Source organism: Leguminivora glycinivorella, chromosome 6 (genome assembly GCF_023078275.1).
Source record: "Leguminivora glycinivorella isolate SPB_JAAS2020 chromosome 6, LegGlyc_1.1, whole genome shotgun sequence".
Taxonomy (NCBI): domain Eukaryota; kingdom Metazoa; phylum Arthropoda; class Insecta; order Lepidoptera; family Tortricidae; genus Leguminivora; species Leguminivora glycinivorella.
This window is the reverse complement of record NC_062976.1, coordinates 2,491,334-2,517,951: the sequence shown is the minus strand read 5'-3', so window position 1 is coordinate 2,517,951 and position 26,618 is coordinate 2,491,334. Positions and strand designations below refer to the sequence as shown.

Below are 26,618 nucleotides of genomic sequence, written 5' to 3'. Positions count from 1 at the left end.
GATATAAGACATAAGACTACTCGTCCTTATGTCATTAATACAGTTAGGCCCACTTGCACCAGCCACTTAACTCAGGGTTAGTGGGCTGTCATCTGTCAAATTCCATATAAAATGGTGGGTTAACCCTCCATTTTCGTTGGTGCAAGTGGCCCTTAGAAGAAGACGTGTCTGTCATCTATCTCGGGGCGACATACTCTCGCGGCAATCATGTGCTAGGCCCACAGTGGCCGTCATGTGACAAACATGTACCTATTGTTCATCACTGCGGGACAAATTTTGAAGGAATTTGAATAGGAGAGCCAGATTTACACCAAAATTGCATTTTTACTACAATGCTGGCCATATCACACACTGTTTTTCACCACCCCAACTGGTAAAGGCTCTCTTTGCTATTCGAAAACAGATAGCAAAATTGTATTTTATCCACGAGAGTGCAAAGGGTAGAATTTAATACCTATAAATGAAACTTTGAATCATATTAAGCATTGAATAAATTGGTGTTTTGATTTAGCTTGATGTTTTATAGTCAGTTAGTAAGTATTTTGTTGGTATTGGTGAGGTGAAAAAAATTGTGTTTCCCTCGGTGGCAAAGTTTGTTTAACCTTCGTTACTTGAAACCCTCGCAACGCTGAAAGAATGGCAGTTCTGCGACGCGAAACGCCACCGCAACGCCGCAGAAAGGTAGTCTGGCTCTGTCGCGCCAATACCCAAAAGCGATAGAGATAGATAGCTACGAAAGAGATATTATCGTGAGCATTTGTGCATTCGGCTACGCACACTGGCCTTAACAATAGAGGTGTGCTCAGATATTTATGAGCACCTTCACCGCTCCGATGTATCTGATGACGAATATTCATAACTGCACGTACAATGCAAATGGTGCAATGTAACTGCCCTACGTGATGTGCCAGACTATAGTCTAATGAGCGCATGGTGCCGGCCTACCGAAATGACAACCGTTGACGCTAGATTGAAACGCAGTCTGGCTCTGTCGCGCCAATACGGAAGGGCGATAGAAACAGCTAGTTACGATGACGATATTAGCGTGGGCGTTTGTATATTTGGCTAGGTACCCTGAAGTTTGTACGTGAGATGTTCAATGTCCTTCGGATTTAGTGAAAGTTAGGCACTTTGGATACACTTTAGGACTTAGTTTCCCATTATTGATATCCGTGCACGACTGGTACGGAAAGTAGACCCCCTTGCATACAAATTTGTATGCAAGGGGGTCTACTTTTCTCTGTAGCTGACTGTACCTTGGTACAGTCACCGGCATAAATGGGCCATTTTTTTCAAAGTTGTCCAACCCTACTTTTTTTGTAACATGGGTATTTTTTACGCGATTAATACTCAGAATCGTGAGCTCTTTCGATCCAGGGGGCTACCATGAAGTGCTAAAGCCGTTCAGTTTAGGTTGAGAGAGAGGGATGGAGCTATGGAACTGCTATAGCTTCGTCCTTTTCTCTCAACCTAAACTGAACGGCTTTAGCACTTCATGGTAACCCCCCTGATAGGAGAAAAAAATGTCCCAAAATTTCCATACATTTTTTCAAACCTTCCATTCCATTACCGCCATACAAAATGTATGAAAATATGGTAACGGCATGGGAAAAAAGTCTTGGGACACTTTTTTTCTCCTATTATAATTGAAAGAGCTCGCGATTCTGAGTGGAAACCACATAAAATTTCCCAAATCAAAAAAAAAGTGGGGTGGACACCTTTGAAAAAAATGGCCCAAATAAGTGATGGTTTATGTACCATATGTCGCTTTTAATCGTTAGACAATTCCGTATGACATTTTAAACACAACGTTAAAGTGACAAGGTACATAAATTATCATTCATTTATGCCGGTGACTGTACCAGTGGCGTGGCGTGAAAATTTTCGTTGGTAAAGCCGTAGGGGCTTTCGGGATCTGTTTGTATGGACTTCTACAGGCACTGGAGAATTTTAGGAAACCCGTAGGGAATCGAGTTGTATAGAATAGAATAAACATTTATTCGTGAACACAGGCAAGAAAATACACATAATAACAACAAGACAGAAAGGAATGAAGTGCCACGAAATGGCCTCATCTGAGCGTATAGTGTATAGATGCTAATTGCTACGCCACTGCTAGGTATTAGCAGCTACTTATTTTGTAGGCTTTTAAATGTGAAAATCTTATGAAGTCAAATTACTTAGTTCCAACGCGCCACGTCTAGCATTAAGTTTGATATTACTTCTGATTACCTTTCCTACGTGCTTATTTCCTACGTGCATTTGTGAAACTAATCAGTGCCTTTGCCTAATCTAATACCGGCTGTAAATGTGATTGGTATTTGCCAAATGATACCAACACTCATTATAAGACGAAGTAGAAAACTTATATTTATTTGATACTAGGTTTTGCCCGCGGCTTTGCTCGCGTTAGAAAGAGACAAAAAAGTAGCCTATGTCACTCTCCATCCCTTCAACTATCTCCACTTAAAAAATCATGTAAGTTCGTTGCTCCGTTTTGTCGTGAAAGACGGACAAACAAACAGACACACACACTTTCCCATTAGTATGGATTACCTTATGGATTTATGTCGACTACAAAAATGCAGAGTTCGCTCGTTCTGTGCCACCACCAGAGATGGGCATTAATCGACTAATTAATTGATTGAAAAAACCGTCAAAATTAATCGACGATTAATTTAATCGCGATTAAATTATTATTATTTTATACTACGTCAGTGGCAAACAAGCATACGGTCCGCCTGATGGGAAGCGGTCCCATCACCTATGGCCGCCTGCAACTCAAGGAGTGTCACATGCGCGTTGCCAACCCATTAGAAACCCATTGCCCATTAGAGATTAGAAGATCTTCTATTACAACTAATTAATCGTCCTTTTCAATCGATTAAAACTAACGATTAAAATTTTAATCGTTAGTTGATTAATTTTTCCCAACGATGTTGGGACATCGGTAGAATCACTTTAAGTAATATAAATTTAATGTACTCGGTAATCTATAGAAGTGTTCTTTAAGTACATTCACACAAAGAACGTGTTTTTGTGTGGACTGGGACTTGGTATGTTTTTAAATCGTTTAGTCGCTCGATCAACAAATATAGTCACGATTAAATATTGACCACACGTAAATAAATAGCGATCATTCGTAAACAAGCGGTGCCTTCCGCGACTTCTATTAGGTACTCGTTGATTCTAAATGAATGTCGTAATGTTTTAATAATATCGTCACTACTTTAAATAGTTATTATGGATCAATGGATCAATAGGAAATGATCCGAGTGCAATAAAAACGAAAGTGAAAGGATTCTGTTGAAGCCACGAGCGCTAAGGTTCGAGTATAGAATCCTGAACTAAATTTTTTACTGAAAATGATATGGAATCAAATGGTACTTAGGCGTTGCATGTGCCTGCACAGACTGCATAAAATAAGGTTCCAGTAGTTCCAGGCGATATCTTTCATAAATGTTATTTTATTTTATCAATTTTAAAACAGTTAATTTGACTATATTCAAGGTCCGATTTACCCAAGTGGATAAAATGTTTGTCCCTTTATTAAAGGACAAAACACGTGTTTCCGAGCTAGAAAGGGACAAAAAATGTATCTTCGTCTGTCAATGAAAAGAAAATTGTAGTAAGTACATATGTATGGAGTATATAGACTTACTGCGTTTTAACTTTGAGAAGCAGTAATAAATTTTTTCAAAGTAGTGACGATATGGAATCTAAATGGTCAATGCATCATAAGGATGGGACCCGCGCAATACTTAAATACTAATAAATTAAAGGAAAGGTGAGTCAAAATGGTGACAGACTGAGACCCGCGGAATACAGCGGAATACCATAGCCGATGCAGGCCGGGGTTCGGACAGACCAAAAAGGAGATAGCGGGACGACCTTAGACGCATTCTACCCAAACTGGTGGGAAAACGCTGATAACAGGGTCGAGTGGAAAAAATGAGGGGAGGCCTTTGCCCAGCAGTGGGATACTAAAAGAGGCTAATTAAAAAAGGAAATACTTACAAAAACTTCAATTTTCAATTAAAATAATCATACTTGAAAATCTTATGTCGCCAGTATCCTTGGTACAATGCCTCAAGGGCCTATTTTAGACATTAGCTAAATTTAACTTACATGTATGTTTAAATAACACAAACATATCCCACATAGTCTGTATCTTTAGATAATTAAAAAAAATATTATAAAGACTTAAATTCGTTCCGTTTGCCCGTGATGTGGTGACGGATTAAGAATTTCGCCATCCCTTTTCTTCCCGTGGGCATCCCTGTGTGGGATAAGGCGTAGACAAGAGGCTAGCAACCTGTCACTGCAATGTCACAGTTTCGTTTCCTTTCAACCCTTTATTTGCCAAGAGTGGCACTGAAGCTTGAGTAGTTTCATGTGCCCTGTCTCTACCCTTTTATGGGATAAAGAGTGTGAATGTGTGAATACGTATGTAAATTTGTCTTTACTGCAGATAATAAATGCCCTTGAGACATGGAACGCCACATAGTTATGACACGATTCACAGTGCCACTCACGCGCATCAATATGTGTGAGCGAGATGCCTAATACCCAGTGCATTTCGAGCGCACCGATCAGAGTAGATAATCGCTGAGGTCGTATCGAAACCGAATTAAACCTAAACAAATTGTAAAACCAGAATGTGATTTAAATTAAACACTTGTACTCGTAATGCATAAATATGTATAACAATGTTTGCTAAGGATTGTATGTGGTAACTGGTTCTTAAGTACTAGAAGTAGGTAAGTACTTACTTAATCGTGTGCACACTAGCAAAGAATCCTCAGTGACGACATAGGCTTAGAAATACTTTATTATTATAGGACATTATTAAAGGACATTATTATAGGACATTCTTACACAGATTGACTGAGGCCCACGTTAAGCTCAAGAAGGCTTGTGTTGTGGGTACTCAGACAAAGATATATATAATATATAAATACTACATAGAAAACATCCATGACTCAGGAACAAATATCTGTGCTCGTCACACAAATAAATGCCCTTACCGGGATTCGAACCCGAGACCGCGGCGTAGCAGGCAGGGTCACTGTCACCAACTGCGCCAGACTGGTCGTCACACTTACTGCTAATCTTTGACTAAATGTTTTATTATTTGTAACATGTATTTATTTAATTTATTGATTGCTTCTGTTAGCGCTGGTGGCCAGCGGTAAGAGCGTGCGACTTTCGACCCGGAGGTCGCGGGTTCGAACCCGGCTCGTACCAATGAGTTTTTCTGAACTTATGTGCGAAATGTCATTTGATATTTACCAGTCGCTTTTCGGTGAAGGAAGACATCGTGAGGAAACCGACTAATTCCAATAAGGCCTAATTACCCTTCGGGTTGGAAGGTCAGATGGCAGTCGCTTTCGTAAAAACTAGTGCCTACGCCAAATCTTGGGATTAGTTGTCAAAGCGGACCCCAGGCTCCGATGAGCCGTGGCAAATGCCGGGATAACGCAAGGAGGATGATGATTGATTGCTTCTGTTAATGCTAACATTATGGAAGCAATAACGTTTTAGTCGGGATTGTCAGTACGGATTACCAGAATCTTAGATCAAATCAAATTAAACTATTTTCTCATAGAAAATATTTTAATTTGTATTTTTAAGCAGTTTCACTACTGTCACAGTATAATAAAGAGTACTATCGTACAGTATGGCCACTCCCGCTCCCCGCTGAAAGTGCCGCCCACCCCCTCTCGGTTACCTCACAGTTACCGCCTGTCAAAAACACGAACAGTCAACCTGTCATATTTCACTCATACAAGCATAGTACGCGTTCACCTACACGGGCTAAGACTGTGTGCTAGGAATGCGCCTCTTTCAATATATTTGATCGCCAGTGTCCGAGGTGTGCTACTATTATACTATAAACATTAAATAAATGTCATATACAAAGAAAAAAAAACTGATATACAGTCCCAGAATCGGGACTGACAATTCCGGTAAGTACTGGGAAAGAACCACGAACCACGAATTCCCGGTCCTTCCATACTTTTCTATTTCTCTTCGAATATCAGTTGGTTAAGCCTAGTGTAGTAGACCAAGGTGAGTTGTGACAACGTCGATTATAGGGAATACTGATGTACCGACCGAAGTTTTCCAAAATTCTGAAATTTTCACATAGGAAAACTTTGGAAACTTTCCATACTTTGTATGGAAAGTTTCCATATATTGTATGGATAAAAACCTTCCATTTTATAAATTTAAATTCCCTTTATTTTTCGTGAAAGTTTTGTAAATTTTTAAAGAAATTTAAGATTTATTTGGAAAATTTCCACAACTTGCACATCACTATTTGGGAACTTAATAAATTATTAAAATACTTGCTTAAAAAATCTAATAAAAAAATGACACTTTTGCATTGGCCGTTTGTTAAGCGCTAGGTGGCGGTCTATAATGTGTGTCAAGTGTGTTTACCTAGCTAACCCTACAATGATGCATGTATCCACTTAGCTATAGTAAAAGCAGGCGACCTTTGAGGTGTGCATAATTTCACATCGTACAGCAATGCACTGCGCAGGGCTTCGGTCAATTTTAATGCGAGGTTTAATTTTCGTCTTACTGAAAAAAAATTATGGAGTCTTATAAGCTGTAGCAATCAATGTCACTGTGACCCAACTGTGACGGAAAATTTCACGTCTTCCCGTGGACGTCGTAGAAGGCGACTGTGGGTTAGGCTTAAATTGCTCGTAGGCAGAGGCAGGCAACCTGTCACTGCAATGCTCACAATTTCGTTTTCTTTCAACCCCTTATTTGCCAAGAGGGCCCTAAAAAAAGTAGTTTTGTGCTCTGTCTTCATATAGCTTGTAAAAACAATATTTGCAATCAATGTCTTCGTGTCCTTAAAAATCTACTTAGTTACAAAAAAACATAACATGGTAGTTTTGTTATTGTTAAATGATTTAGTTTGATGTTTTACAGTTAGTATTTTGTTCGTGTTGGATGGTGAAAAATTTTGGTTTCCGTCGGTGGCAAAGTTTGTTTTACCTTCGTGCCTTGAAACCCTCGCAACACTCAAGATTCCATTTTTTCTTGCTCGGGTATCAATATTGGCACGTACGTAAGTTAAAATTTTCGTTGGTAAACAATACATCTTTCGAGTTGTATCGACGCTCCGCCACTGGTACGTATAAACAACATCTTTTGCCCCTTGTAAAACAAATAACTATTAGGTACATATCCTCGTCGTTATGTAAGATTGCCCCATAATATTTATTAATAGATATTTCTTAAGTAATTCCTAAGCCAACGTGACGCAGCGTCGTCAATAATGCAATTACTTGTTTAATCAATTAATTAGACCAAGGTTTGAACTTGGCTCCATTTGAGTGCGATGCCAATGATTAATTAATGTTAACTACTTAAATAGACATAATTTTTAAGAAAAAAAAAACCGCCTTCTTTTGATGTTCTGGTGATGAATGTTGGATTATGTTATCAATACGTCTGTATATTTTTTAATGTTTGTTATTCGATATCTCCGTCATTTCTGAACCAATTTTGAAATCTGGATGATTCTGAAGTACTTACAGATGAGAATGATTATCAGAACGGAACTCTAACCAGGGGCGGCTCACTCTTCATCAGCAGTATAAAAATACCAAAGTCACCAAAAGTGTGCCGTTCAGATTTAAGGAGTTCCGTTCTGACCATCATCAGCAATTCCACTGCACCAAATATCACTGTTCTGGACGTAAGTGCATGCTGTTCTTACAAAAATACCAAAGTCACTATAAGTGTGCCGTTCAGATTTGAGGAGTTCTATTCTGACCATCATCAGGAGTTCCACTGCACCAAATGTCACTGTTCCGTACGTAAATGCATGCTGTTCCTTTAAAAACACAAAAATCACCATATGTATGCCTTTCAGATTTGAGGAGTTCCCTCGATTTCTCCAGGATCCCATCATCAGAACTGGGTTCTGAGAAAAATGGGACTAATCTGTATGCATATACATTCAATCAAAAAAAAAAAAAATTCAAAATCGGTCTAGTAACGACGGAGATATCGAGGAACAAACATTAAAAAAAAAAACATACAGACGACTTGATAACCCCTTCCTTTGAGATTTGGAAGGCGGTTAAAAAGACACTAGAAAATCTTACCGATTTTATGATTCCTTTATTCTTTAGGAACAAAGACACTGAGTACAGTCAGCAACACAGCTGTGAAATTGTGAATACAGCGAGCGTCAAAATTGTCTATACACAATTATATGTATAGTGTATACATATTTATGTCTTTTTTGGCTGTATTCATAGCTATGTTGTGACTGTACCCGGGTTCCTGTAGACTTGGTCACTGTTTTAATCCGACGATTAACTAATGTATTTATGATAATGATTACCGTCACAATTTCGTTTTCTTTCAACCCCTTAGGTGGCACCCACATCTAGCTTCACGCGAGCGTAGCTTCGGGCCAACTGTATGGCAAAGCCTCACGCCTCCGGGAAAAGTCGCCGACGCAATGTCGACGCGGCGTCCTTTTCCGCACAGTTGGGCTGACGCTAGATGTGTGGGGGGGGGCTAAATTGCCAAGAGTGGCTCTGTAACTTGAATAGTTTCATGTGCTCTGCCTAGTATGTATGTAGGTAACCTACATACTATTAAGTCATTTCCTATTATTTTTTTAAATAAAGCCTCATATCTGCCTGATCTGCTTTAATTGAACCGCCGTAATAGAATTTTGCCTTGACGACTCTACTAAGTTCCTTGTAGTAATTATAAAATTATTTCATAATTAATTCTAATTATCTACCATTCTGACGGCGTAATGCAATGGCCTTTGGACTAGGCATATAATAATTCCAAACATTTAACAAAACACACATACACATTTTCCCATTGTAAATGGGAAAGTGTGTGTGTCTCTTTGTTTGTCCGTCCTTCACGGAAAAACGGAGCGACTTTTTAAGTGGAAATAGTTGAAGGGATGGACAGTGACTAAGGCTGCTTCTTGTTTATATACCCCCCACTCCCTCCCCCACACCCATCTACTTTGAAAACTAAATTATGAAAGTAGACGTTCGTTATAGATGTTTCCATTGTCATTTCAAACAATACAATGACCTTGTGATTAGAACTTATAAAAAAACACAATAACGGTTTAAAATACCCGTCTTATTCTAATTACCTGACCTTACTTCGATTGTCATGCTAATGCTCATCGAATTATATCAAGATCAAAGTGATCATTGATCAAACTAATGATCGAACAATACTTAGGGTATTTTATGGATAACTCATCTTTTTTTAACCGACGCAAAAACGACGGGGTGTTATAAGTTTGTCGTGTCTGCCTGTCTGTGTGTCTGTCTGTCTGTCTGTTTGTCTGTCTGTGGCATCGTAGCTCCTGAACGGATGAACCGATTTAGATTTAGTTTTTTTTGTCTGAAAGCTGAGTTAGTCGGGAGTGTTCTTAGCCATGTTTCATGAAAATCGGTCTACTATGCCGCGGTCGGGGGTTTTATCATTTTTTTTAATTTTGTGGTTAGGTTATTAATTGTCAAAACATGGAACTAAAGAGATTATGACGACACAATCGAGTTGCTTATCCCTACTTGTAATAAGTCTGCAACTTATCGTATTTTCCGTAGAAAATTTTTTTTTTTCCATTTTCTAAATATTACGCCAGGCACCGACAATATTTAATTTGTCTGAAATAAGGGATTTATTTTTATTAGGTCTAATAAAAAGTTCAAGGCACCAATATCCAACAAATTAGCACCAAAATATCGCCCGATGAAGTGTTATTCATTAAGTTGCTAAATTTAAATCATACCTACGTACGTACCTTTTGTATCTCATATAAACATGGTATAAAAATACACCGGCTTGACCAACAGGTTCCGGAACTAACCTAACCTAACAACAACAAATCGAGTCTTAACTCACCCGCCCATGGTCCGAATCGCTTCGACAACGGCTCCACTTCCGATGGCAGAAAAAAGGGCATCAAATAGGACGAAACCAATTCCAAGGGAGTCCACAGAAAGTTTAATAATGAGAAAAATAGCACCACCGCCCCAAAAATCGCGAGAATTGTCATTAACATGACTTATTTCAGTAATACAATTTATATCAGACAAAAAATCGTTACATAAAAACTTGTGATGTTCTAAAATGAAAATTCAAAATTGGAATGTTTTTGTTTTGATGTTTATAAAGGCGGTAACAGACCGCGTCGAGAGCGCATCACGAATGGATGTAAACTGAGCTGACAGCTGACTGAGTCAGTGAATGAATGATTCGCTAAGCTACGTTCGTTCGTTCATGATGTTCGTGTGGAAACGCCTACACGTAACGTTCGTGCTGTTTAGTACGGATGCGCCTTTGCTAATACACTATCCAGTATGTTTAAATTATATGAACCCTGAGTGCCCACAACACAAGCCTTCTTTAGCTTACCGTGGGCCTCAGTCAATCTGTGTAAGAATGTCCTATAATATTTATTATTTATTTATTTATAATCATAGTGATATTATGATCGGACGCCGAAATGTCCTATGATATTTGTTTATTTATAATCATAGTGCTATTATGATCGGATTCTAATATAAGTACTAAAGCGCTTTTCATCTTTTCAAAACTTTCATTCAGATTTCGGTTTAACTTGTTTCTTTTAAGTCTAGTATTCTCGTCTTAGTTTAAAGTAATATTTTCTACTACTTAATCGGATTTGGCGAATTTTGGTAAATTAACCCCTATTGGAATTAGCCCGGTTTCCTCACGATGTTTTCCTTCACCGAAAAGCAACTGAGAAATATCGCAGTCGAAGCGTTATAATCATAATAGTTATTGGTTATACTGAGCTATTTTTGCTATCCGACCAACCCCGAAAAGTTCGCGGTAGGCCCTCAAAATATTGTTATTCTCCTCAGTTATCGACGCGGAATCGGTATTCAGTATACTGCATGCATATTGATATCGAAAATATCTTACTTTCGATTATAGAATCTTGCAGAAACGTTGGCGCAGCCGCGAGATAATGCCGTCGTCCGAGGGTGATACTTTGTTGTAAAATCCAATAAAATCGCACGCAGTGAGTGACCTGACGTAAACCGCCCCGCGTCCTCGTCGCCCGCGCCAGTCTGTAAGCGCTACATTTTGAATTAAAATGTAGACACTACAATATAGGCACTCAAGGACGAATCGGTAAAAAAGTACCGAGCGTACTTTACTGCCATTCCGCGTTGTCGAGTGAGGAAGCGGCCTAAGCAATCGTTTTCGACTCAAAGTGCCTTTTACATAAGTCATAACAACGCGCAACGACTTGAACTTGAATATTTTAAGCGCGAAATCATTATTCCGTCAAATCTGTTCAAACGATAAAAACTCACCGCGTGTGACAACGTGTTTTTCTTTATTTACATAGATTTTAAAGATGTTAGTAGCAATAATAGCTTGTGTGTTATTGGCGGTGGTAGCAGTTATTTCATCCATGGAACTGGTTTACTTGTGTAGGAATAAGAACGATCAAAATACGTTTTTGCAATGTGGTACGTACTTTTTGTTTAAGAAATTTATTTAAGTATTTTACGCGTAATCAACTAATAAAATTGTCCCTACTTATGCTGCGATTTCATGCATAAACTATGAACCAATCGCATGTCGCTTTTTGAGTTCTATATTAAATGGGGAAAGATAATTTTTAATAAGCACATCATTACTATGTTTGTTTACCTTAATGTAAATTGATGTTATGTATAGTTTCCCAAATAAATAAATAAATCAATTATTCGACGCAGTCGCTCATTACACGAAGTCAAAACTTGTGTTTAATATATTTTGACACGGTCATTTTGTCAACATTGGTAAAAAGATTAAGATATATTAATCAGAAGCGAGTGCAGTCCATTTACCTTACCTAATTTCATTTTTCTGTAGTCTTTCTATTCACAAGATTTTCTTACCTTACCTTTAACACTCTAATGAAGATGTTTACGCAAACGAACTTTCGTTTTTAGGGTTCCGTAGTCAACTAGGAACCCTTATAGTTTCGCCATGTCTGTCTGTCCGTCCGTCCGTCCGCGGATAATCTCAGTAACCGTTAGCACTAGAAAGCTGAAATTTGGTACCAATATGTATATCAATCACGCCAATAAAGTGCAAAAATAAAAAATTTAAAAAAATGTTTTATTAGGGTACCCCCCCTACATGTATAAAGTGGGGGCTGATATTTTTTTTTTATTCCAACCCCAACGTGTGATATATTGTTGGATAGGTATTTAAAAATGAATAAGGGTTTACTAAGATCATTTTTTGATAATATTAATATTTTCGGAAATAATCGCTCCTAAAGGAAAAAAAAGTGCTTCCCCCCCCTTTAACTTTTGAACCATATGTTTAAAAAATATGAAAAAAAATCACAAAAATAGAACTTTACAAAGACTTTCTAGGAAAATTGTTTTGAACTTGATAGGTTTAGTAGTTTTGAGAAAAATACGGAAAACTACGGAACCCTACACTGAGCGTGGCCCGACACGCTCTTGGCCGGTTTTTTTTGTTTACTATGATGGTATTGTTCTTACGATGTCTTTTATACAAAGAACTTTCATTCGTTTTGCTATGATAGTATTCCTCATAAGTTTTAATTTTTGTGCCAAAAATTGATCTCGTATTTTAATCTCCTGTTTTCCAAAACATCGTAAACCATTTTTGGATGTCTATAGACATAATACTTCCTTGTTGGTTCTAAAACCAGTCATACAGTCGCGTAACCTTGGCCACGACCGGCGGCCGGTAAACTACTGATTACTTATGTGACGCTGTATTGTATTGGTTGTGTCATTGCTGAGTAAAAACCACAAAATTAAAATTTTGAAAAATCAAGCACATAGGTATAGACGCTTTCAGCAAAAAAAACTAAATCCAAATCTAAATATTGGCACTAAAAAACACCCCGGCGGAAAATTTGAAACGGTCAACCAAATATTGGCCAATTTGAAATTGGCCAATTGTGTTCATGAAACGTCATGCCTTTCTTCGTTGGCGGAAACATCGAATAGTCATAACACTTAAAAAAATTGATTGAAGATGCCCCTACATTTTCGCGCCATTTTTTAGTGCCAAGTTTTGGTCGACCATCTACACCGTGTTTTTTTTTTGTTTTCCATTAAATTCCATTACGAGGAACCACCCTGTATAACACTTTTAGTAAAATTCGCAAAAAAAACATCATTTTCATAGATAATAAATTAATTTATTAGTGTGAGAGTGAGAGACCCTTAATAACATTCAAGTTACGACGCTAGTTTCTTAGAGAAATTAATTGTATTTAATGTAAAGAATCTTCCCTTAAAGTAAACGGATTTCAATAAAAACAGGGTGTATATATGCTATGACGGTCGATATGGTTAATATATTAAATTAGTTACTTAAATAGTAAATTACGAATACAAGAGCGGAAAAAAGGAGGAGTTCGAAACGAATGGCGATAAAATTAAATGCAACCGAAGGGAGTGTTTTAAATCGACACGAGTTACGAATTTTCTTTTCGCACTGTATCACCGTACAACGTTTTTCAGTAGGGACAAAATTTAATTTCCTTTAAAAAATAACCGTTTATTTTTTTCCAGTATCATTTGAAACACTACGGAATAAACTAAAAGGGATAAACACACTCAAAGAAGAGACCAGTGGCGCAAACGGAAAGAACGCACAGACCGTCTGAAGACGGACGGTCACGAGAAACTGGATCAAAACAAAAATGGCGGCAATTGATTCAAGGAAATAAGGATAATATAATCTTATTAATAAATCAAGCCCGACGACTGACGTGGGTTGTACAACGTTGAGGTTTTATTTAAAAATTATAATTATTTACAGAAAATAATAACGTGATTCACTTATACCTACTTACCTAAGACATAGACCTGTGGCGCAAAGCCAGGAAATGTGGACTGTAAAATCCATACCAATATTATAAATGGGAAAGTGCGTGTCTATTTGTTTGTCCGTCTTTCAGTGCAAAACGGAGCAACGAATTGACGTGATTTTTCAAGTGGCAAGCAGTAATAACTCTTCTAACAAACTTCACTCCGCGCGGTGTGTCGAAAACTACTCTCCATATGCACCGAATACATGCGAAACTGGTAAGTATTGGGCTGGACAGTCGGGGCCGCGTTCGCGCGCTGTGTTGACGTGTTGAGTTCCGGAGAAAATGACGTCAGCACCGAAGACATATTTTCGTTACTGTAGTGTTTATGGGTGTATGGAGAACAGTTCTCAAAATGCGGAAATGTCAGAATGTTCTTTAGAATTCCTAGACACCCAGAAAAGTAAGTGGTTGTTATATTTTTGCAGTGTTAGGTACATTATTGCTTACGTAAATGGCGTAAAAGTGAGATTTAAAGCTAGAATGACACATTCAAATCAATAAGGATTTATCTGTAACGACATTTAGGTAGATGCTGCGATCTATCTAGCTCGAAAGTTTGGTACCTACTTAAATATTGTGCAAACATCTATTCAAACCTTTTATGTAAATACGATTTCGTCAGTATTTAAGAAACAAACACGTACTTGAAACTTTATTAGATAAAAAAGGTAGAAAGAGCGTTGGTACTAGCATAGCGCCATACACAGTTACTACGAGTAGGACAGTAGCACAGGTACAACCCTGCGTGACCTTGCGCAGTAGTAACGACCGCGTCGCCGCTGCCGGAGATTAACTACTGATTTATCCTTATACTGTGGTAGAAGCAATGGAGAGTGACATAGGCTACTGTTTGTCTCTTTCTAACCCCAAACTTCGTTAAAATGGGGGTGGAATTTTTTATGGAGCATTCCACAATTTCGAATTTTACGCGAGCGAAGCTGCGGGTAAAAGCTAGTTAAATATACAGGGTGAAATAAAAAAGACCGTTCAAACTCTGCATAGTGACTTTTGAGGTCACAATGAACAAGTTTTATTAAATTTTAATCTAATATAACTTGAGAATTATATTGATTTTGTGTATCGTGCCTACACATTGAAGGACATTTAATTTTATAAGGCCCACTTAGTACCAACCACTTAACTCAGGATTAGTGGGCTGTCATCTGTCAAATTCCATATAAAATGGTGGGTTAAAACGGTTAAACCCACCATTTTCGTTGGTGCAAGTGGGCCTAACTAAGCAAAAGATTTAAGTATAGCTACAGGAAAAATTTACAGTGCGACATAAAATTTTAGAAAGTAAACTAAATACGTACCTGTGACATTTTTGACGTAAAATGGTAACCATGGCAACTATTTGGATTTTAAAATTATTAATTCCATATTTCATTTTATTTACATACATACTCGGTCAAACAAGTCGATCAGTAAATAATAACAAAGAAAACTATATATGCATCCTTTTCTTTAGGGCGCTAGAGAAAAGGATACCTATAGTTTTCTTTGCTCTTATTTACTGACAGACTTGTTTGACCGAGTATATTTCTTATCGCACAGGTTTTTACAGGGGAAGCCCCGTTCCGTAGTCAACTTGAACCCTTATAGTTTCGCCATGTCTGTCTGTCCGTCCGTCCGTCCGCGGATAATCTCCGCAACCGTTAGCACTAGAAAGCTGAAATTTGGTACCAATATGTATATCAATTACGCCGACAAAGTGCAAAAATAAAAAATGGAAAAAATGTTTTATTAGGGTACCCCCCCCTACATGTAAAGTGGGGGCTGATATTTTTTTTTATTCCAACCCCAACGTGTGATATATTGTTGGATAGGTATTTAAAAATTAATAAGGGTTTACTAAGATCGTTTTTTGATAATATTAATATTTTCGGAAATAATCGCTCCTAAAGGAAAAAAAAGTGCGTCCCCCCCTCTAACTTTTGAACCATATGTTTAAAAAATATGAAAAAAATCACAAAAGTAGAACTTTATAAAGACTTTCTAGGAAAATTGTTTTGAACTTGATAGGTTCAGTAGTTTTTGAGAAAAATACGGAAAACTACGGAACCGTACACTGAGCGTGGCCCGACACGCTCTTGGCCGGTTTTTTTATTCTTGTTCCTGGCAATTACCTCGCTGTTAGGGTTTCCCCAAACCTAATATCAACGCAGAATCGGCTTTATCCAATCAAAAATCGCTTGTTAGTATGAAGACATGGGCAAAATAAATAATACTAGTAAGTAATACACTTATTTGACCAACAATAGGTATTTATTTTTTCAATAACTCGATAACAGTAAGAGTTAAGAGACTAGTTTATTACAGAAATTACATGAAATTGATCTAAAAAAAGAACCTTACATTAAAGAACGGAAATCAATAAGAACAGGTTGTAAGTATCATCTATGGCAGAATCTATTATTCGGCCATGGGCGGCGGCGACATAGCTTTATCTACTGCCCCCTCGTTCGCAGGCAAGCATGGTCGCGTGATAAACGATATAACGTCAGGTCGTCCCTATCGCACTTACATATAGTGTGAAAAGGACGGCCATAGTTTAACACGCGACCATGCTTGTCTGCCTGGTTTGCTTCGACTTCGGTGGCCTAGGCCTTCTCCAACAAATCAATGTCTACTCAGCTATCGGCGTGGTGCAGGCTAAAAAACAAATGAATGTCCAACCAACTGTTGATGGTAGGTATAGACTACAAAAACAAACGAATCTCTATTCAGCCATGGGCGGTGGCGACGTGGCTTTATCCACTGCACCCTCGTCCTCATCGGCCTCGTCCTGGTCTGGTTCGTCTTCGGCGGTCTCGGCGGCCTCGGCCTCGGCGGAGGCCTCGCCTTCTGTCGACTGGGTGGCGGAGAGCGCGGGGTCCACGGCCTCTTCTTTGTTCTCGCCTTGACGCTTCTGTAAATTAAAAAAAAAATCGTTTATTTCAGACCAAATGATCCATATTTTTGTTAGTGAAATATAGTAACTTACGGACTATGTTAGTATGTACTTATATCTATATATAACAAATTATAAAAAAACAACACAATCTAACAACACAAAACAACAACAAACAACAACAACAAACATGTGTTTAATGTTGAAAGACCATGTTATTGACTACTGCTTAATGCTGACAAGCGAGACGTCTTAAGATGATGCCAAACATAAGCTAGCAGCAGTTGTTGGAGCTAATAGTGACATCATAAGATTTCATAGCGGATAGTGACAATTTTTAGCTACTAGCCGAATCGCAATCTTGCCGTAGGTATATGTAAAAACAAAATCTTTGAAGTAAGTAGCCATTACTCGTGTTTGGTCTTCCAATTTCCAAACGCGCTTTCACCTTTCAGGGCTTTGGTCTTGCAGCTAAGGAAACCTTACCTTCTTCTTCTTCTTAATCTTCGGCTTCGGCTTCTCTTCCGGCTCGCAATACCCTGGCGGGAAGAACCTGGCACACTCCAGGGCACCTTCCACAGCGTCCACGCTGACGTGTATGGGACCGAGGGAGAGTAGCTCAGCGGGGGGGCCGGGGGGGAATAGGTCGGCTGGGTCCGCCAGTTCAGGCTCTGCGAGGCCCACTGCCACTTGGAGGACTATGGTTTCGCAGCTGAAAAGATGGATTTGATTTTTAATAATTGAGACAGAACCTGTGACTTCATGTAAATGGAACCCTTCACACCATTGTTGGACTTGGGTGAAATCCGATATTCATCAAAATTATATCAAGAGCATTATCATTACATTTAGGTACATTATCATGCGCATACCTACAGACCGAGTAGCCGAGTACCAGTCTGTAATCTTTCCAAACCTTCAAAAGCAGGCGCTGCCATGCTCCAATCTACTTCCAAAAAATTCGAGAATGCTTACCTCTTGCTTACCTATGATTTTGCGTGAGTAAGCCTCACTCTAAGAACCGATTAAGGCTAACTTACCTACTAGTCTTTTTCCAGTCTGTCCTCATACTGCGCCGAATTTTTACACAGCAAACTCGGCTTTTGCACGTTGGGGTTGGCAAAAAAGCCGTGCTTCAGCACGCGGGCGGCGCACTTGGCCAATCTACTTCCAGAAAATTCGACAATGCTTAAATATCTATGATTTCCGTAACCCTCACTTTAAGAACCGATTAAGGCTAACTTACTAGTCCTTCTCCAGCCTGTCCTCATACTGCGTTGCTGTTTTACACAGCAGCCTCGGTTCTTGCACGTTGGGGTCAGCAAAGAAACCGTGCTTCAGCACACGAGCAGCACACTTGGCAGCGGCTGCGAGCACGGCGCGCCGCTGCCATGCACCGAACATCATGGCCACGTGTGGGGCCTCGGGAGGGGGGAGGGGTTCCACTACTGCGCCTACCATCTGAGGGAGAAGCAAAGTACAGTGAGGGAGTTTTCGATTTTTATAGCCATTGGTCATTGTATGATTACGTTCGACTTCATCCGAAAACCGAAGGCTGTTTTGAAATATTACGAGCTGTAAGGATAAAGCAATTACGACGGAACACCATTTGATACGCCTTGGTGAAAATGGCGGAATCTGAACTCGTTGATGAGTTAGCATCATGCGCAGCCATTTTGGGTGCTCGTATTCCACGTTCATTACACGAAGTAACATAAGTCAATGAGAAAAATAAGATCAGTTAAAGAAGAACTGTTTTACTGTAGCTAGAACAAGATGAGTTACGCTCTTCCTAATTGTGTTTGAGCGACGTAAACAAGAGACACACATACGTCCACAGTTTTTGTCTCATCATGAAATTTCCTGCAATATTCTGCAATAGTCTTCTCTAGGACCTAATACTTAGCGACCTTACCTTTGGAAACAACAGTTCTAAAACAGCAGCCCGCTGATGCCTGTCCGCTGGCACGTATACCCCTGGAACTCCGTCCAGGCGTAGCTCGTCACACACCAGCTTCTTCGGGCGTTCTTCTTCTTCCAAACCTTCCCCGTATAACGCTCGGCGGCAGAGCTCTGGAATTGCAAAGGATATTGTATTTAATTAGAAGTCCATTCAGGTTATGTCGCCATCCAAATTTCACGTGTTGTCGTATATTTGTTATTACGAATAGAATCTGTTACTTGTCAATCATTATTTGCTTACTGTGTTATTTTATGGAAGGCACTAGCATTTAGCGCTCTGTATTATTCAAGTTCAAAATATCAAGTGTTCTGATCTGAACCTTATGATAACGATAATTAGAAGCGTTCATTCCCGCTACCTACATATTCAGATCCCAAAGTAATCTCATCAAAATTGATTTCATCCTTATCAGGTTGTTTCTGTAGCCGCAAAGTTAAATGAAGGCCGTCGTTCCTACCACTGATAGTGAATTCATCATTATAAACCCACCTATGACATCTCCTTCCCTATCCGGTTGTTTCTTCAGCAGCAACGCTAAAGAAGGTCGCTCTGTGAGAGCAGCCATGGCTGCTGGCTGACCCATTTCTGGTTCTTCCACCGCCAGCCGACGCGCTTCCATCTTGCCGAGGAGCAGGGGACATTTGTCCGCGACTAGGACGCCTGAAAAATGAGTTTTGTTGAGACGACGTATCTTCAGAAGAAAGACCATAATTATATATCAGATCAGGGCACGTAGTCGAATGACACAAACGCTCACGAAACGAAACGCTCGTAGATATCTATCTCTATAGCTCTTGCGTATTGGCGTGCCAGAACCAGACTACCTTTCGCGGCGTTTCGTTTTCGTTTCGCGTCGCAGAAATGCCATTCGGCTACGGCACCAGACCCTTTAGCACAACTTGCCTTGCGAGTCCATACATCAAGCGCGACTTCAAGTAGATATGGACTCGCGCGCGACAAGGCAAGTTGTGCTAGAGGGGCAGGTGGTTCAACGTGGCCGCTATATATTGAAAGATTCAGGTTATAAAACTATTATTGAAGGTACTCATGGATTAGTCTTGAACGGTCTTGAATAATAACAAGATGTAAGTTATCATGTCTGTGTCTAGGATGAAGCAGCAACCAATCATTTGCATTGATCCTGCTCAACGCAACGAATGACGCTTTTTTTACTATTTCCCGGGCAAAATACTCCTATTGAAGATTTACCAAAAGGCTCAAATTCTTCTACGCATGTAGTAGCAACAATCCAGCACATACATCAGCAAAGTGCTGGTCGACTCGACACATAATATATCCTTTTATTTTTCTTCCAAGTAAAATACTTCTCAACATGAAACCACCGGAAACTCCTCGTGTGACGGCTAACTGGCTGTCACAAAGAGACTTACCATAGGGCTCCAAAGCATCGGACACCTTCCTCAAATGCTTCTGCGCATGCGGAAGAAGCAAGCCAGCGCAAACGTCAGCGAAGTGCTGGTCGACGCGACGCGCGCGCGTTTCGCGACGCTCTTCACGCTCAGCTGCCGCTGCGGCGCGCTCGCGTTCGCGACGTTCAGCGAGTAGTTTATCTTGCGCTAGCGCCACCTCCTGAGAGAAAGTAAAACAGATAATGCCACGCATATACCTTATGATAGGTACCCTACCCTATATTACCCTGTCATCGTCCCTCTATCGTCTCAGTTTGTCGTCGTCTGTGGTGTGAGTGATGTCCCCGTGGGTGTTGTGATGATACCCTAGACTTTCTTGTAATGAAGGTGCTACCGCATCATAGATACATAGATATAATGTGACCTTGACAGAATGACTAGAGCCGACTGTTGATGACGGCCTCTTTATGTATTATACCGTTATACTTTTTCTACCTTTGTTATGATATTTTTACTTGTCAGAGATCTGTTCTGTCACCTAATATCTAACGAAATAAAACCATACTCTAGTTTTGTAAGACTTCTTTTTATTATTAAATACTTATAGGAATTCAACAGCTCATAAAACCATCATTGGTCCATCGCAGCCGTCCTTATGTTTATGTTTGGTTTGAACCGTGCACCAGGTAAGTTTCGAGCTACAAAATATTTCCGACTCCTATTAAGAGACGAAGTCTTGCTCGCGCAAAGCGCGACGCAAAAACAGATGTTGTAAAACCATCACCAACTAAAGATCCGGAATGAAACTTTGTGCGTGCCGACTAGTTCTTGTTTGATGTTCCGAACATAACAGGCCCCGTAGCCGAATGGCATTTCTCCGACGCCAAACGAAAACGAAACGTAGTCCGGCTCTGTCGCGCCAATACGCAAGAGCGATAGGGATAGGTATCTACTAGCGTTTCGTTTCGTGAGCGTTTGTGCCATTCGGCTACGCACCCAGGGAATGAATCAGGGTTTGAATGAATCAGGGTTTGAATATGATTTGAACAGCGTAAATAACTACCTGTTCTTCAGGAGTCAGCTCGCGAGGGGCCCGCTGAGGCCTCTCCCGTTCCTCTTTTTTGGCTAACTCCACATTCTTCATGAATCCTGTTCTTGTTTCTTGTACCTGTTTTTCGTGAGGTGATCCTGTGCCAACTCCTGGATCTTGAGCTTCTGCTCGACAGTCCCTGGGATACAGGCCATGAATCCTGTTTAAACCCGGTATGAAGTACCTGTTCTTCCGGAGTCAGCTCGTGAGGGGCCCGCTGAGGCCTCTCCCGTTCCCCTTTCTTGGCCAACTCCTCATTCTTCAGCTCTTGTTCGATGGTCCGCGCGATGCGAGGCGCGTTAGCACCGAAGATTATGTTCACTAGTTGACCGGCCTGAAATCAAGTTTAAGGTGAGATTACAGGAAGAGGCCTTAAATTTTTTAACTGTTTTTAGCACCTAATTTTAAAAACAAATGACGACAGCTCATCAAATAGACTACAGGGGGCGCATCACACAGAAATTAAAATTGAATCGAATCTACATAGTAAACACTAAATACAATAAGGTCAAACTTAGTACTAAATATGTTTAAAATATCACATCATGGCGGCAAAAAGGGGCAAATATTAACTACGTTTTTAGTGAGAATGGGTCGTCACCTTTCCTTTTCATAACATCGGCAAAACTTAGAAAGGTTATCTTTGTCTTCAACAATCAACTCCACTTGTGCAACTACAGTAAAACTTGACTACGGTTTACATTTTTTAACTTTACGTAAAACCTTCATAGATTTATGATAACATGCATGCAAACAACTTCAAAGAATTTGACCTTAGTACGTTACGTCACAAATATAAAAATACCTACAAAAGTATCTTGTCCTTCACAGGCTCAGTAGGTACCTACATGGTACACGAGTCTCTTTCAGTACCTTCGGAACAAACGAAGGAAAATTATAGAAGTTACATGACTCTTTCTGATTTGACCCCATGACGATAAATAAGCAAAGACAACTATTTTAGTACCTAATTTAAGATCATGTCTTGACATGGATCTTTCTTGTGGATAATGTAAAAAATAATTAAATCATCATAAATGGATTTTAGATTCTGATTCTCGTTGTATTATAGACACTCCAGAAAGTATACTTAAGTGTCGAATTTGTGCAGTACAAAGTAGGTTAATAAAGTGTGAATGTCTTTCCACGTAGACAAGTAGGTATGTACATACATGCACATGTCGTGCCACTACAATAGTCATCGCTTCGAAGGCTTTTCCAACTATCGCAAGTTTGGTCGATATCTCCACATGACACGTGTTTCTGCCACTTATGTAGACGCTTGTAGGGAATGGGGTTCTAGAAACACAGGGTACGTAGCCAACTGCACAAACGCTCACGCTAATATCGTTATAGTAGCTAGCTATCTCTATCGCTTTAGCTTTTCTGTATTGGCACGACAGAGTCAGACTGCATTTCGATCGGCGTCTAGCGTCAACGAAAGTCATTGGCTGCCGGCCTAAGTAGCCGAAATGACGATCGCTGTTCGAAACAGTCTGACTCTGTTGCGTCAATACCGAAGAGCGATAGAAATAGCTAGTACGATAACGATAATATCGTAAGCGTTTATGCATTTGGCTACGTACTCTGAGGGACCCGTCGTTCTATTCCGTAAAAAAAAACTTCACAATTCTTCAATAATTAATTCAATAATAAATTAATTAAAATAATAAGTGAATTCTAGAGTAGTACCTAACGTAAAATTGAAATAAAATATCTATTAGTTTCTAGCTATTGCCCGCGGCTTTGCTCGGGTTAGAAAGAGACAAAAAGTAGCCTATGTCACTCTCCATTCCTTCAGCTATCTCCACTTAAAAAATCACGTCAATTAGTCACTCCGTTTTGCCGTGAAAGACGGAAAAACAGACACACACACTTTCTCATTTATAATATCAGTATGGATATTACTTATTTCAATCTACATATACAATCCAATGTTTTAGAAAAATTCGCTCTGAGAAATGAATAAAAGGTACCGTTCATAAGTATTAAAATAAGTATAAGTATTAAAGCATATTTGAGCTTCTTTTCTTCTATAAATATAGGTACTATAAAAGTTAGATAATGACTCAATAAGACATGTTTTATTGCCTTAATGTCAGTTTACGCATACTAAGCCTACTTAAAGTAAAACCTAAGTTATTCTACTTTGTAACTCGTAAAACAAGCCGAAATTATCATATGATTTCACTGAAAAGCACCAAAACTTTCTTTTTGAAATAACTCCGAGGCTTCTTGGAAAGAAAGTTATAATTGTTGCAAAGTTAGTATAGTTGATTGGCGGCTTTTATGATTGCTAATAGTTTCACTGGGGAGCTTTCACGGAGCTTTAGACACTCGTGTTTTGAACCGATTTGGCAATAAAGGAAAATAAATGTTTTTTTGTCGTCGTCGTCAATGTCCTCATCATACCTAATCATCATCATCATTATCATCAATCATCATCCTCAGCCTATCGTAGTCCACTGCTGGACATAGGCCTCCCCAATTTCACGCCGCCGTGTTCGATTCGGCTGCTCGCATCCAGCTCCTGTCAGTTTCTAGTTTTTTGAGTATGTAAAACTTGTATTTATCTGGTTTCTAAGGTACGCCCAAACCTATGTCAAAAGTTGTTAGATTCGTGTGTACCTACTTATAGCCTCTCGTTTGCAATCCTTTTCCTATCCTTGATATGTCCTTGATTTCTCTTGCGAATGATCCTGTCGGCGTATCATGCTGCCAATTTTATCACTTATCCACGTGGATAAGACATCTGTCACTCTCACACTGACATACTTGCTAAAGCGTGATACGCCGCAGATTATGTCTGTGAAGTTGGCATATCAAAGTCTAGCAAATCAAGTTTTTATTGGAGTTCTATTAGCATGCACAATAGTTCTAGAGTTCCTGATACTTTATAACAATAGTTCTGGCATATTTATACAAAAAATCGTTACTATGGATTTTGACAAATTGATATGCTAACTTCCCACTCCAGCATATCATTTGTTCCCGAATGGATTAAAATTTTGTACACAGCTCCGCCACACGAAAACCAGGAGTTCCTGACAAAAATAAACCAAAGCACTGACCATCACCAGGATTTGGCAGTTATTTTCAAATAAATTGATATGCTAACTTCACACATGCTCTGCTGGTGTAATTTATAAACACACAAATGTAATTTTGGAACCAAATAAAAGATCTAGCTCCATCGTTTACAGAACTCACGAGTTCTAGGCTCTTACTCAAGTAACAAATCCAAAAAAAAACAAAACATTAATAATATATAATTTTTCAAACATAATACAGTGCTATGCTCAAATATTTCATGGAGTTCTAGGCCGTAATTAGGTCTAAAATGATAGCTGTGGCCCTAGACTGTACAGAACAAAAGAGTTCTAGGTATTCAGGACCCTTTTAGAATTTTTTTTAAATCAAGTTTGAAGTTTCGATTTTGTCAAGTTACAGGTGTGATCTGCTGAAAGATTTTCACGAGTTCCAGGAGAGAACTAGGTCTTGAATGATAGCTGTGGCCCTAGACTGTACAAAACAAAAGAGTTCTAGGCATTCAGGTAGCTTTTAGATTTTTTTTTAAATCAAGTTTGAAATTTCGATTTTGTCAAGTTACAGGTGTGATCTGCTGAAAGATTATCACGAGTTCCAGGAGAGAACTAGGTCTTAAATGATAGCTGTGGCCCTAGAATATACAAAACAAAAGAGTTCTAGGCATTCAGGATGCTTTTTGATTTTTTTTTATCATGTTTGAAATTTCGATTTTGTCAAGTTACAGGTGTGATCTGCTGAAAGATTTCCACGAGTTCCAGGAGAGAACTAGGTCTTAAATGATAGCTGTGGCCCTAGACTGTACAAAACAAAAGAGTTCTAGGCATTCAGGATGTTTTTAGTTTTTTTTTTTAATCATGTTTGAAATTTCGATTTTGTCAAGTTGCAGGTGTGATCTGCTGAAAGATTTTCACGAGATCCAGGAGAGAACTAGATCTTAAATGATAGCTGTGGCCGTAGAATATACAAAACAAAAGAGTTCTAGGCATTCAGGATGCTTTAAGATTTTTTTTTAAATCATGTTTGAAATTTCGATTTTGTCAAGTTACAGGTGTGATCTGCTGAAAGATTTTCACGAGTTCTAGGATAGAACTAGGTCTTAAATGATAGCTGTGGCCCTAGACTGTACAAAACAAAAGAGTTCTAGGCATTCAGGATGCTTTTAGATTTTTTTTAAAGTCATGTTTGAAATTTCGATTTTGTCAAGTATTAAGTGTGATCTGCTGAAAGATTTTCACGAGTTCCAGGAGAGAACTAGGTCTTAAATGATAGCTGTGGCCCAAGACTGTGCAGAACAAAAGAGTTCTAGGTATTCAGGACCCTGTTAGAATTTTTTGAAATCAAGTTTGAAATTTCGATTTTGTCAAGTTACAGGTGTGATCTGCTGAAAGATTTTCACGAGTTCCAGGAGAGAACTAGGTCTTAAATGATAGCTGTGGCCCTAGACTGTACAAAACAAAAGAGTTCTAGGCATTCAGGATGCTTTAAGATTTTTTTAAAATCATGTTTGAAATTTCGATTTTGTCAAGTTACAGGTGTGATCTGCTGAAAGATTTTCACGAGTTCCAGGAGAGAACTAGGTCTTAAATGATAGCTGTGGCCCTAGACTGTACAGAACAAAAGAGTTCTAGGTATTCACGACCCTTCTAGAATTTTTTTTTAAATCAAGTTTCGAAATTTCGATTTTGTCAAGTAACAGGTGTGATCTGCTGAAAGATTTTCACGAGTTGCAGGAGAGAACTAGGTCTTAAATGATAGCTGTGGCCCTAGACTGTACAGAACAAAAGAGTTCTAGGTATTCAGGACCCTTTTAGATTTTTTTTAAAATCATGTTTGAAATTTCGATTTTGTCAAGATACAGGGTGTGATCTGCTGAAAGATTTTCACGAGTTCCAGGAGAGAACTAGGTCTTAAATGATAGCTGTGGCCCTAGACTGTACAAAACAAAAGAGTTCTAGGCATTCAGGATGCTATTAGATTTTTTTTAAAGTCATGTTTGAAATTTCGATTTTGTCAAGTTACAGGTGTGATCTGCTGAAAGATTTTCACGAGTTCTAGGATAGAACTAGGTCTTAAATGATAGCTGTGGCCCTAGACTGTACAAAACAAAAGAGTTCTAGGCATTCAGGATGCTTTTAGATTTTTTTTAAAGTCATGTTTGAAATTTCGATTTTGTCTAGTTTTAGGTGTGATCTGCTGAAAGATTTTCACGAGTTCCAGGAGAGAACTAGGTCTTAAATGATAGCTGTGGCCCTAGACTGTGCAGAACAAAAGAGTTCTAGGTATTCAGGACCCTTTTAGAATTTTTTGAAATAAAGTTTGAAATTTCGATTTTGTCAAGTTACAGGTGT

At 39.0% G+C, this 26,618-nt stretch overlaps 2 protein-coding genes and 1 long non-coding RNA gene across 4 annotated transcripts in view; 1 reads left to right on the top strand and 2 right to left on the bottom strand.

Annotated features, from left to right (window-relative positions):
* LOC125227137 (inactive hydroxysteroid dehydrogenase-like protein 1) overlaps positions 1 to 10,219 on the bottom strand; it is a 29,125-nt gene extending 18,906 nt beyond the window's left edge. For both annotated transcript variants that reach the window (XM_048131358.1, XM_048131359.1), the window contains exon 1: positions 9,922 to 10,219. In XM_048131358.1, coding sequence (XP_047987315.1) covers positions 9,922 to 10,081 — 160 coding nt within the window. In that variant the 5' untranslated portion in view covers positions 10,082 to 10,219. The remainder of the gene's footprint in view (positions 1 to 9,921) is intronic.
* Positions 10,220 to 11,024: 805 nt separating this feature from the next.
* Positions 11,025 to 13,818, top strand: LOC125227477. The gene is made up of 2 exons (XR_007177185.1): positions 11,025 to 11,525; positions 13,605 to 13,818. It is a non-coding gene; the product is annotated as an uncharacterized LOC125227477 (long non-coding RNA).
* Positions 13,819 to 16,245: 2,427 nt separating this feature from the next.
* The window catches only part of LOC125226933 (thioredoxin domain-containing protein 3 homolog), a 47,473-nt gene continuing 37,100 nt past the window's right edge, over positions 16,246 to 26,618 (bottom strand). The window contains exons 4-10 of the mRNA XM_048131113.1: positions 21,407 to 21,556; positions 20,154 to 20,352; positions 19,252 to 19,422; positions 18,715 to 18,872; positions 18,046 to 18,260; positions 17,286 to 17,511; positions 16,246 to 16,817 (exon numbers count right to left, since the gene is read on the bottom strand). Coding sequence (XP_047987070.1) covers positions 16,629 to 16,817; positions 17,286 to 17,511; positions 18,046 to 18,260; positions 18,715 to 18,872; positions 19,252 to 19,422; positions 20,154 to 20,352; positions 21,407 to 21,556 — 1,308 coding nt within the window. The 3' untranslated portion in view covers positions 16,246 to 16,628. The remainder of the gene's footprint in view (positions 16,818 to 17,285; positions 17,512 to 18,045; positions 18,261 to 18,714; positions 18,873 to 19,251; positions 19,423 to 20,153; positions 20,353 to 21,406; positions 21,557 to 26,618) is intronic.